General features: G+C 37.5%; 1 protein-coding gene across 1 annotated transcript in view; it reads right to left on the bottom strand.

The window, feature by feature from the left end:
- Nucleotides 1–5,153: 5,153 nt before the first annotated feature.
- dchs2 (dachsous cadherin-related 2) overlaps nucleotides 5,154–13,660 on the bottom strand; it is a 35,402-nt gene continuing 26,895 nt past the window's right edge. The window contains exons 11-20 of the mRNA XM_058778750.1: nucleotides 13,060–13,194; nucleotides 11,954–12,163; nucleotides 10,406–11,260; nucleotides 10,144–10,257; nucleotides 9,399–9,610; nucleotides 9,009–9,160; nucleotides 8,721–8,851; nucleotides 8,307–8,593; nucleotides 7,996–8,137; nucleotides 5,154–7,830 (exon numbers count right to left, since the gene is read on the bottom strand). Coding sequence (XP_058634733.1) covers nucleotides 5,219–7,830; nucleotides 7,996–8,137; nucleotides 8,307–8,593; nucleotides 8,721–8,851; nucleotides 9,009–9,160; nucleotides 9,399–9,610; nucleotides 10,144–10,257; nucleotides 10,406–11,260; nucleotides 11,954–12,163; nucleotides 13,060–13,194 — 4,850 coding nt within the window. The 3' untranslated portion in view covers nucleotides 5,154–5,218. The remainder of the gene's footprint in view (nucleotides 7,831–7,995; nucleotides 8,138–8,306; nucleotides 8,594–8,720; nucleotides 8,852–9,008; nucleotides 9,161–9,398; nucleotides 9,611–10,143; nucleotides 10,258–10,405; nucleotides 11,261–11,953; nucleotides 12,164–13,059; nucleotides 13,195–13,660) is intronic.

Raw genomic sequence — 13,660 nt, 5'->3', positions numbered from 1 at the left:
AACAGTCACAACTCACAAGCCTCCCGGTTTTCTCCTTTGAAAACAGACACATTTAGTTTTTTTGGCACTAGGGAGAGAAACACGCTAAACCTCTCCTTTACCACAATAAACCAAGTCATATTGCTCTATTTATTGCAATGCTGTCAAGACATTCTGACCACAATATAATTCATTTCATTCCAACATGCAGTCAGAAGTTAAAATCTGTCAAACTAGCTGTTGCCAAAGTGAAGAGATGAATCATAAAGTCATTGGTTTCATAAAATCATAAATCAAGGTTCCTGTGAAGACAGTTGCAGTCCCTAGTTTTCCAAAAAAGAAAAGAAAAGCCTATTGCAGAGAATAGGGATAAAACCTCTACAGGGGAGACAAGTATGAACCGGATAAGTAAATCAGAGCTGCCAACCAGGATTACTCTGAGACAGCTGAAAATGTTGAATCTTCCTCTATCACTGAACCTGTTGACACCTCATCCATAACTGTGATGAGCCAGACTTTATAGTGTGTTATCTGATCAGCAGGATGATTCATTGGCTGTGGTCTATCAAGATCATCAGTGACTAACTATAACACTTACTCTGATCTCAAACAGTAAAGAAACATTTCTGGATCATTAAAACAACCAGTGGTCAACCAAGTTTCTTGCAACTGGGAAGTGTCTGTCATCAACAACCTCCATATTTTAATACATTCAGGTACAGGCACATATTGTTATTTAGTGTTAAATTATTGATTCTACAGAACAGTCAACAGTCTTTTTTTAGGTTTTCTTACTTGGTTATGAACTTTCTTAGATTTTTGCAAGCAACGTGCAAGAAACAATGTGGTTTCAAAAGAGTTGATCACATCAGTGCTACAATTTATAATGTCTTGCACTATCTATAGATTGCACATTTTAGAATGAGATTAGTTTATAGCACAGAAATCAAGATATATATGATTAAATCTGTTTTTCCATTTTATATGTATATGTAATAGTATTGCCATACACCCAAAGTGATTTACAATCATGTGGGGGGGGGGGGCTCTCCTTAACCACCACCAGTGTACAGATGCGATGATGCGAAAGCAGCCACAGTACAATGGCGCCAGTGCACTCACCACACACCAGCTACAGGTGGTGCAGAGAGAGATAGAGCCAATCAAGTGGATGTGGATTATTAGGAGGCCATGATAGATAAGGGCCTCACTAACACCTCTTCCAGTAACAACCTAGTTTTCCCAGGTCTCCCATCCAGGTACTGACCAGGCTCAACCCTGCTTAGCTTCAGTGGGCAACCAGTCTTGGGCTGCAGGGTGATATGGACTGTCAATCTATAAATGGTATACTTTACAAGGAATTTAAAACTTGTCTTAGATAATAATGAAAACTACAACAATTTAGTTAGTCTGAAAACAGACAAAGTTTCTAGTTGTCTTCTAGTTGTCAAATTCAAAGTTTCCAAGTTTGACGAACACTTTTTGACAGTGCGCAAGCATGTCTGAGAAAAATAATCTGAATGTCTTTTTTGTGCGTAAAAATAAGGCATTCCTCTTGCCATCTTCCCAAGGTCCAAAGAGTGATTTGGAGCACATCTGAAAATCATAGAGTTTGTGTTCCACATGTTTTTGATAAGGCTTGACGCAAACAACAGAGTGTGAGAGAAGCTGTGGCCTATTGTACAAAAATACATAAAAAAGTCATAAAGGATATGTACAGAGATTTATTGTATTCACAGTCACACAAAAAAATAAATAAAAAAAATACGGTAACACTTTACAATAAGGTGTCATTTGTTAACATTAGTTAATGTATTAACTAACATGAACAAACAATAAACAATGCATTTATTACAGTATTCATTCATCTTTGGTAACATTAGTTCATAAAAATTCAATCATTCATTGTTAGTTCACGTTAGCTTACCAGTGCATTAACTAATGTTAACAAACACAACTTGTGATTTTAATAATGCATTAGTAAATGCTGAAAATAGCATTAACTGAGATTAATAAATGCTGTAGTAGTATTGTTCATTCTTAGTTCATGTTAACTAATGTTGTTAACTACTGTTAACTAATAAACATTATTGTAAAGTGTTCCCAAAAATACTTTAGCTTTTAACTTTGTAGTAATCATACATGTATATTATGTACAAAATTAATATATATATATATATATATATATATATATATATATATATAAACACATGCTCATAAAAAATAGAAACATTCCAAGACCCATTCATTTACAGTCTGTTTAGTTTGTAAATCTATTGTAAGATGACACACAAACCAAAAGATATGCAGTTTAGAGCATTATTATTATTATTATTATTATTATTTATAGCTGGTATGTTTTATTTTTGAAGTATCATATCTTTATTATTTTCATTTAACTTATTGTCATTTAACAAACACACACACACACACACACACACACACACACACAAATAGGCTAAATATGGACTTCTTTCAGCTTCAAAATGAGGCCAGAGACCAGCAGACCGACGCAGTGGGCTCAAAGAGAACCAACAAAAATAGAGCTCAAATGAACTTGGGGATTTTGGGGCAAACCTTTGACCCTGTCCTTATTTCCTCAAATGTCTGGAGTTGTGGAGATTGTTCAGTGATGAATAGATGGCATATCGTTTGTGCAGTGCTCTACTGTAGTGCTGAAAGACAGTAAACAGAGAACTGGAGCTGCTGTAAAGTCTGCTGTCTGTCATTTATCTGCATTTAACGCATCACTCTAAGCTGGCTGAAATCTAACACAGATGTGTAGTTTCCATTTTTTCATGTTGGCTGCTTTGTCTTAAAGGCCCGGGAGTTTTGTCGACAAATGGCATGATTCAATAATTTGGGATTGTGAGGTTTGATTTTTACCAACAAGTGTTGGCAAGTGGCTCAAAACTCGTGTAATAAACTTTTGATGGCTTCTGCACGAGCTGAAATGAAATGAGGGTATTCCAGGGAAGGGTTGGATGGACAGATGAAATCAGAATTTTCAACGGATGGATTGGATGTATATGTATTTTTCTCCATGTTTAAGTTCCAGACTGCACTGCCCATGGCCATCTATTTTTTTTCTATTTATTTATTTATTTTAATAATAATACTTATTCCAACAAGTTACATAAAACAATATTTGAAAATATCAAATTTATTTTTAAGTCTTTATATTAAACACACAGAGATAAACAAGAAAATAAATGTAGAAGATTCCGTTAGTAGTACATGATGCTGATTATGGATTGGAGGAAAATGAAAAAGGAAACATTCACAGATGGTTTGTTTTGATGCTTCTGTGTGTACTTGTTTTCTCAAGTCTGTTCAAGACTGAAAATTATCCATGTTGTCCACCTTGGAGAACATCTGTTCACATTTAAGAGTATTGCTTCACAGTGTTTTGTTTGAAAGCAACATTAAGCTCTGTGTAGCATCCTAAAATGGATTTCAGGCTATTTTCAGTAAACAAAAGTTTATTTGTTGTCTTTCAACACCATGGTTAAAACACATGCAAGAAAGTGATGAAATTTCACTGTGGCATGATAAATAATTTATTGATTCATGTGCTCCATGAATTAGTTCTAGAGTTTTAATGAAATGTGTTCATGAGGAGAAAGAAAAATAAGAAATCATGCATGTCTTGCAATGAACTGTATAGTTTTCACACACATGCACACACACACACACACACACACACACACACACATACTAAAGAAGGACCCGTAAACCAAGCACATCAATATAAGTAACACTAATTAAAAATCATAACATATTCCAAACTTATTATGACAGCTTTCTTTCTCTGAAGATAGCATAGTTACTTTGTTGTTAGCAGTTCATTATTTTTAATGTACAGATCTGATAAGGAGAGAAGATTGATGGCTTAAAGCCGCTGGAGTAAAGCATTCAAAGTACATCACATACGTAAGTTAAAATGATGGTAAAAGGTGGGGGTGATTTGTGGGAAATGTGGTCATAGGCTTTTACTGAGTTTGGATTATAGGAGTTGTTAAACTGGCTAAGCCATAGCTGCTACCTCACTCGTGGTTTTGGAGGCCCTTGTCATGGTTCTGGAACTTAGAATTGGCAAACAGGTGGCCACATTTAACAACTCAGCCATAGGAAAAAAAAATTCTGCCCCTTCGTTCCAACAAAGCCTTAGTTCCACTTCTTCAAAGTAACACATAAACAAAATATTTGGCCACAATATTTTGGTCAGTTTGACACACTGGCTTGAAGAGTCTTGATGTTGAGGTTCATACTTTGCATAAGGCCTTTTCTGTAATTTCACTAACTCGCTCAATGTTTTAACATACTGAAAATGCAAGATGTGAGACAAATTATAATTACTGAGAACATTTTCTCATAACAGCAAGCCTGGAAATGTGGGTCAGTCAATACATCGGTGCATCACTAATAACGTAATGTCATCTTATGGGTATTTTATAGATACAATATGTACAATAAAGTGCTTGATTTAACACACACACACACACACATTCGCACATTCTCTCTCTCTCACACACACACACACGTTTGTTTTTGTGAAAAGTGGGGACATCCCATAGGCGTAATGGTTTTTATACTGTACAAACTGTATGTGCTATCGCCCTACACCTAAACCTACCCCTTACAGGAGACTTTGTGCTATTTCAGATTTTCAATACACTCCATTCTGTGTGATTTATAAGCATTTTGAAAAGTGGGGTCATGGGGTAATGTCCTGAAAAGTCACCTTCTCCTTGTAATACCTATGTCATACCCTTGTCATTATACAAATTTATGTCCTCATTTGTCACAAAAACGTACGCGCACACACACACACACACACACACATAAATAATTTCAGTGTACTTAGAGAGATCCTCGCATATCTTTCTGTTTCCTAGCCCCCACAATTCAGGATTTTGAAACTATTTGGCAAAATTAAAATTAGATAATGAGAACAACATCTACTTTAAGTGAATCAGCAAAATCAAACAAACAAAAACAAAACAAAATAAAAAGCTAATATAATACAAATGTGTGTTGTATTATGGTTATAACTTTGGTTATTAGCATTATTTATCAAAAATAAAATGTCTTTACAGTCATCTTGATTCATACAATAAATCCCCCAAAAAAACACTAAAATTCAAATATTACCCTAAAACACAAAAGCACATTGTAACTTAAAGAAGTGAAGATTTTACATTTGCTTTGAAAAAACAAAAATATTTGAAATACAAGATTACACTTGAATCTCTGCTTCATCCAAGATGTCTCTTGGCAGTGTTGCAACTTTTGTGTAGCATCCCAAACCTGTTTCTGAGACCACTGGAGAGGTACTAGGTGTCCTAACGGTAAGTACTGACAGAGAGGGGGAGAAACTAGGAGTCATTGCTGAATGGGTCAATGGCTCTGTGTTTCTAGTGTGAGTCTTGGTGTATGTGGGCAATCTGACCAGTGGTGATCTTCTATAGGGCATTCTGGGAGGGACAGCACGTATTCCTGATTGGGCAACTGCTGTGATGAGAGGAGGTGGCCGTAGAAGGCTCTGAGACTCTGGCGCCAAATCTCTGGCCCTCATTCCTTCATCTGGAAGCATCCCAATGTCTGTAAAAACAGAGGCCAAAGATTGGAAGCGTGGCTGCCAGTTGAGAAAGTAGTCCCAACTGTAGCTTCCATGCAGCTGTTCCTCAGAGGAAATCAGATTGGTGAGTGAGCCCTCAACTGAACCTTGGTCATCAGACATAGACATGCACCTTCTCATGACTTCCTCCACTTCCTTCATGTTTACCACCTGAGGGAGCATCCCCTCACCTCCTCCTTCATCCTTGAAATTATGGAGACTTTCAGAACTGGGCATGTCCACTATTTGGACTATACCTATATTGGCACTGGAAGATGGGTCTTCATCTACCGAGTGAAAGGAGAGTTGGTCTGAGTCCCCAGGGATCCCTGAGTCTGAGACTCTTGATGCCTGTTGTGCTGTGACAGAGCTGAGCTGTTTAAAACATGCAAACTTGTTGATCATTTTGATCTCTTGATCTTCAGTAGTCTCTTCCTCCGTAGATCCTCTTCCACTCGAGGTTTTCGAGTTTGAGTTTCTTGAAGGGATTGGGATATCCATTCTTTGCAACATGCCTAATGGTTCTTGTAAATCTTGGAGGTTAATATCGCTGATACTGCTGTGAAGGTTCTCACCTGTTGTTTCTAAAGAGTCAGACTCATGGTTGAGGTTAGCAGATAAGGAAGTTGATTTCTTTGCAGATTTCTCTTTGAGCCTGTACCTTAGAACAATGTAAATAAAGCTTATTAAAAGTAGGAGGAACACTATCAATGACACCGTGAGACTGGCAGTGTGGACACTGAGATCAACACTTGTCAGAGCCTTTGCTGAACTGGATATGTTCACAACTACATGACAGATTGACGTCCTGGAGTCTAGTTTGGGGCTGCTTGCTAGAACAGTCAGGTCCTCTGTTGTCTCATTTGAGATGGGGCTTCTTTTCTGATACACAGAGTTTGAGATATATAGGTAGCCAGTTGTTTTGTTGACACTGAAAAATGGGGATGGGTTGACTAAAGAGTATTCCACCAAACCATCCATACCACCATCATGATCCATAGCCATCAGCTGGCCTATACTTTGGCCAACCCTGACACTGGTCGGCAGAGAGAAATGGTACACGTTCTGTGTGAAGATGGGGCTGAACTCATCAATGCCTTCAATTTCAATTCGTACTCGCAAGGTTGCCACTTGATCTCCTTTGTCACGTGCCTCAACCACAAAGCAGAATTCACTCTCTCCTTCATAGTCAAACGTCTGTTTTGTATGGATGTCTCCAGTAAGAGGATCAATACCAAAGGCTTCTTTCTTCTCTGGGTTGCTACTGTCATAATCCACAAAACAGGCGGTTAAAATAGAATAAGTAAGAAGTCCGAAGGTTCCTGCATCTTCATCAACAGCATGTACTGTGCACACATGGGTAAAAGCTGGCAGGTTTTCAGGCACAGAGCAGTTGTGGGTGGGGAACATGAAGAATGGGGAATGATCGTTCTCATCCAGTACCAATATGTAAACAACGGCAAAAGATATTTTTTTGTCACTTGGGTTACCATCTGATGCTTGGACTGTTAGGGTTAATTTGCTATCCTCTTCATAGTCCAGTGTACCATTAACTTCAAGAATGCCTGTTGAAGAGTCCACTCTGATCAGGCCTTTGCTGTTACCTGAGATAATGTTGTACATTACAGTCCCGTTTTCTCCTATATCAGGATCATAGGCAGAGATATAGATAAGGGCTGTACCTAAGGGGCTGTTCTCAGTAACCTGTGCATGGTATTCTGGACTACTGAAAACAGGTGCATTGTCATTAATATCAAGGACTTTGACTGTTACCACAGTTGAGCTGTTAAGGGGAGGGGTTCCCCTGTCCGTTACAGTCACAGTCAATAAGTAAGTGTCTGTGGCCTCTCGGTTCAGAGTATCACAGAGCACTATTTGGCCAACAGTTCGGCTTTGGGCTTCACCTGGAATACTAACAACATCAAGGCAGAACCGCCTCTTGTCATTTCCACCTATGATTGCATAATCCAAATGCGTGTTTTTATTTGAGTAGTCCTTGTCCTCTGCGAAGAGAGTGAGGAGAGTGCTTCCGACAGATAGATCCTCAGGAACACTCACCTCGTATGAGTTCTGCGTGAAGAACGGGGCATTATCATTAAAGTCCACCACCTCTATGTCCACAGAAGTGACACTAAATAGGTTTGGGTCACCACTGTCACGTGCCTCCACCAGTAACCGTAACATGTTTCCATTTGCAACATAGTTCAGAGGTTTGTTGGTAAACACTGAACCTGTAGGCAGTATAAAATTCACATTAATTCTTATTTTACACAAAGGATTGTTTTATATAAAGATGCAATAAATATGACTATTTATACTACTATTTCTGTCATCTAGTGAGTTAAAATTTCTTTATTACTGTAGTTTGTGAGCGAATAATTTTTGCAGAAAATTACCATTGTAAGGATCAATGTAGAATCCTCTCGCTGGGGAGGAAAGAAGCCTATAAGAAATTCTTCCATTTTGGCCAGAGTCTTTATCAGTTGCTGATACAGACACAACATATGAGTCTGCTGATGTCTGCTCAGGCAACACAACCTGGATGTATGTAGCAAAAGATGGTCAAGTAAGAAGGGCATGAATAGTGCATGATAGTATTCTACAATACTAATATGCATAATGAGATAATGCACAGCCAGTTGGTCATTATTGCAAAGTAAACATTGACAAAGTAATCAAGGCCCCTTACAATAGTTTAATATTTTACCTTGTATGACTCCTGAGAGAAGACTGGAGGGTTATCATTGACATCCAACACCCTGATGGAGATTTCAGCCTCAGTTTGATGGACAGAGTCTGATGCTTCCACTCTCAATGTATAGACAGCTTGATCTTCATAGTCCAGACTTTTAGTTGTGGTAATTACTCCTGAGTACTGGTCAATTGCAAAACGTCTGCTGGTCTGATCCTTCTCTATGAATCTGTATGTTGCAGAAGGGCTAAGGTCTACATCATTTGCAGTCACTTGGGTGACAATGTAGCCAACAGGAAGATCTGTGCAGATTAAAAGGAACGAATATTTTCAGCATGTTGTTCTTCAACACAGTGAAACTTATTAAATAAAATAAGAAAGGTGTCAGAATGCTGGCATTGTACCAGAACAAATAGATACGTTTCATACTTTCTGCAATGGTCACTGGTTCCATGGATGGAATTGTAGGACTATTGTCGTTCACATCTACAACCTGGACACGGACAGTGCAGGTGCCTGTAAGGGGAGGACTTCCCATGTCCTCAGCCTGAAGAATTAACCTGTATTTAAAAAAAATAAATAAATACAAAAAATAGAAATTCCTAGCCTGTTGAGCTACCAAAAAAAGGACATCCATGATTGGTCAAACAATTTCCAATAGACCATTTCCACATCAAAATTAAGTGATAGTAGAAGAAGCCAAGAAGTGTGTCATACTTGTAGGATGAGACAATTTCTCTGTCCAAAACAGCATTGGTGGCAAGAATCCCACGAACAGAATCGATCACAAATGCATTATTGTGGTTCCCATCCACAATGAAATAGCTGATCTGCCCATTTACACCACTGTCAGAATCTGTTGCTAACACCTACAAAATTAAATTATGTTTGTTAAAATTGGGTCTGGTATGTAAATTGAAAATAATTTTGGTTTAACTAATGATCATACAGTCCTTGATTCAATTTGTATTCACAATAGTTACTTCTATGATTGTGAAGTTATATAAAGTCTCCTTGTGTGAATCAGTTTTATATAAAAAGTAATTCCATAAAAAATGATTACCATAACAATCATGGCATTGTGAAGCAAAATCGCAAGATTATTACCTGCATGACATAGGTGTTATGAATCTGTCCCTCCCATACAGCTGTTCTATAGTAGCTTTGCTTGAACACTGGTGCATTGTCATTGACGTCCTGTAGAGTGATAGCCACCCTGGCGTAGGCTGTTTGGTGTCCGTTTTCAGCCAGAACCACTAGGTGAATTTTATGCTGTACCTCAAAGTCCATCAGTCTCTGCTCCCTAACTGTGATATCACCTGTCAATGGGAATATTTCAGAAAATAAAAAGCTTTAAAATGCCCCTAGATCACAAACTTCCTACTACAAAGCAGCATGATAAAGTTTATTCTTCTAGAACAACTGTTTGTTACATTTACTTTCTCAATACTGAAATATATATACATTTTAAGAAATGCCTAACCGAAGGATGCTTAAGTTTTCTTCTTTTTTAATTTTTATTCTATTGTCAACAAAATGGCCAAAATAAAAGATTTTTTGAAAACAAATGTTTTTTTAGTGATACTTTTTTTTTTATTCTTATTATTCATACAATAAATTTATAGTATATTGCTATTATCATCATTATTAACTAGAAATACAAATAATAATAACAATGCATTATCAATATATTACATTAATAACAATTATTATACGCAAAATTATGGTGCGTGTGATATATATATATATATATATATATATATATGTATATTATTATTTTTTTTTTTAATGAGAGAATTTTTTTTTTTCTTAAAACACTATTAAATTATGATGGTGGCTATACAATTTTCACCTGTAATTGGGTTAATAGTGAAGGCTTCATTGTCATTGCCACTGAAAATACTGTACTTGATCGCTCCTTCATCTGCTGCCTGGTCATGAGCTACAACATTTGCCACCCAAGAACCTTATAAATAAGAAATGGTATAAACAAACACAGTCAGTCTGGCATCCACAAATAATGATTTTCTCAGAAATATACACCTCTAATTTGACAACTAAGTAAATCAATTGTGAAACGTCAAGAGAAAATATCTCAAATTCGTCAAGTATACCTGTCTTGCTGTTCTCTGGCATCGTGACTTCATAGAGTTCTTCAGTAAACTGTAACGGTGGCTCTGCACCGTTAAGCTGAATGAGCACAAGGCAGCTAGAGGTGAGGGAAGGTCTACCTAGATCCGCAGCCCGTATACGGAGCACCTTTGTCCCATACACCTCATTACTCAGGGGGGCTTTCAACCTCACAGCTCCAGAATCATCAACCTGAAACATCTCATCTTCTTCTGCTAAGCTAAAAACTACTGTCCCATTGTCTCCCTGGTCCGGATCCTGGGCTGTAACCGTTATGATGGGTCGACTGGGACGTGTGGTCATGGAAGACACTGACACCTGCATGGACTTGTTAATACATGCCGGTGGATTGTCGTTAATATCTTCCACTTGTATTGTAACCGTAGCGATTGAGCTGCGTGGACCCTGGCTGCAGCTGTCAGTAGCTACAGCACGGAAAACATGCTGGGAACGAGTTTCACGGTCCAATGGCTTTGTAAGCCTTATCACACCAGTAGAGCCATCAACATAAAAGTTTCCAGAATTTTCCTCCTCCAAGGAGAAGGTCACTACACCATTGGGCCCCTCGTCGGGATCCCATGCTATCAGATGTAGGATCTCTGAACCTGCAGGGAGCCCCTCGCTAATGCTGGAACGATAGCTTTTCCGAGTGAACGAGGGGCTGTTATCATTTTCATCTGAGAGGGTGACGTGCAGCAGTGCAGTGGAGCTCAGAGGTGGATGCCCATGGTCAGCTGCAGTGATGACGAGCGAGTAGTTGGATCGCTCCTCTCGGTCCAGGATTCTCGTGGTGCTGATTGCTCCAGTAACAGCATCAATGCTGAAACACTCTTCATCGTCTAATAGTAGACGAAAAAGAGACATAAGCACTGATCCTCACCTTAGGATAGGTTTTCTTTAAGTATACATTTTTCATATATACACTACTTTTCAACAGTTTGGGTCAGAAAGATTTTTTTAAAGAAATTAACACTTTTATTCAGCAGGAACAAAACTTATCAAAGAATCCTGAAAATACAGTTTCCACAAAAATATTAAGCAGCCCAACTCTTTTTAACACTGATAATAAAAAGAAATGTTTCTTGAGCTTCAAACTAGCATATTAGAATGATTTCTGATGGATCGTGTGACACTGAAGACATTAATGGCTGCTGAAATTTTGGAATATATGAATTTTTAAAATATATTAAATTAGAAAATAGCTATTTTAAATTTTAATAATATATCAGAACATACTGTTTTTACTGTTTTAATTTTTTTTAATAAAAATGCAGCCTTGATGAGCAAAAGTGAATTCTTTCAAAAACATAAAAAAATCTTACCAACCTTAAACTTTTGACCAGCAGTGTGTTGTACAAGTTGTTTGCACATTAAGTTGCAAATACAAATTTGGACACTACAATTCCAATATATCAAGCAGGCATTAGAAATGGTTCAACAAACCATTACAGTGAAATTATTTTTTTAATTGAATAATTATTTTTAAACAAATGCACGTGTGTTAAATTAGAAGGCCAAATGAAATTGCGTACCTTCTATGGAGTACTGAATAGTTCCATTTAGTCCATTATCAATATCTGAGGCCTGGAGGATGTGAATGACTCCTGGTGGCAAGTTCTCTGGGATAACTATATGCAAGTCAGGCTGAGAAAATTCTGGAGTGTTGTCGTTATCATCCAGGACAGAGCACAAGACTGTGGCAGTGCTGGACAGAGACGGAGTCCCACTGTCCTCTGCCTGAACTGTAAAGCAGCCAAAAATACATGAGGAGGTGACCATGTTATGTTAAGATTTGTGACTCTGGACCACAAAACCAGTCTTAAGTGTCAATTTTTTCAAAATAAATAAGCTTTCCATTGATGTATGGTTTGTTAGGATCGGACAATATTTGGCCGAGATACAACTATTAAATATAAAAATCAAAATATTGAGAAAATCGCCTTTAAAGTTGTCCAAATGAAGTTCCTAGTAATGCATAATACTAATCAAAAACAAAGTTTTGATATATTTACAGTAATGAATTTACAAAATATCTTCATGGAATATGATCTTTACTTAATATCCTAATTATTTTTGGCATAAAAGAAAAATCTATAATTTTGACCCATATTTTTGGCTCTTGCTACAAATATCCCTGTGCAACTTAAGACTGGTTTTGTGGTCCAGGGTCACATTTTGAAATGAGCATACAATTACAGCCTTTTGAAAACACTGCCAATATGTCCTGAAACAAAGAAAAACAAATCGGCTTAACAGGGTTATTAAAGGTAACTGAAACTGAAACATTTTCTTTTCCTGAAATAAACATGAAGTAATATATCACACCGTAAGCAAAAAATGGCTTGTAAAACATCTGAAACCATTTACTATGCATATAGCCCTATTCCAACCAATTACAATTCTACAAACAATATTAATACAATATAAAATGTACTAGTTAATGTATCACTTAAGCATGAAAAGAAAACAAATACTGAACAGTTTTAAAAAAACGCACCATTCAAAACATGCATGTTAAAGGAAATAAATAGTGGTCTGTGCATGATTTTGGTGCTTGTTTTCTGGAGAGATGAGTGAGCTGCAGTAGTAGATACAGGGATAAGAGGGAGGGAGGATGCAGGCAGACAGTAGATCTCACCTCTGAGAGTAAAACTGGATTGGATCTCTCTGTCTAGCTGAGTGGAGGTGCTGATCTCACCAGTGTGGGAGTTTATCGTAAAGAGCTCATATCCAGGACCAGGTAACAAGCTGTAGCTAACAGCAGAACTCGCCTCTGTGGGAAATATAATTGGCTTTTTAATGTGCATTTTCCTTCACTTCTGTGTTGAGGGTGCCAACAAATACAGAAATGACCAGTGTTTGACAGCTGAATGAGGTCTGTTTATCATCTTGTCTGGCAAAGTGCTATTTCTGAGCTTCTTATCTGATCTCTGAATTGAAGGGAAAAATGGGATAAAAGAGCTGGCCCAGCATACAACCATCACACTGGTGGAGAATTTGGATTTGTGGTTTATGTAGAGCAGAAGTGTGAAAACACACACACACACACACACACACACTTAGACACATTGTCAGACAAAAACACAGATTTAAAAACACAGTGTTTCCACATTGACCCTCATTCAGACACACTTACAGTTACATACAGACTTGGGACAATGAGTTTTAATGCTGGTTTCATATAGTTTTGAAAAACCTTTCTAGGTAACATTTTATTTTGATAGTTCACTTTAGACATT

Source organism: Onychostoma macrolepis, chromosome 01 (assembly GCF_012432095.1).
Source record: "Onychostoma macrolepis isolate SWU-2019 chromosome 01, ASM1243209v1, whole genome shotgun sequence".
NCBI classification, from domain to species: Eukaryota; Metazoa; Chordata; class Actinopteri; order Cypriniformes; family Cyprinidae; genus Onychostoma; species Onychostoma macrolepis.
The sequence above is the reverse complement of the archived record's forward strand: the minus strand, read 5'-3'. Positions and strand labels throughout refer to the sequence as shown.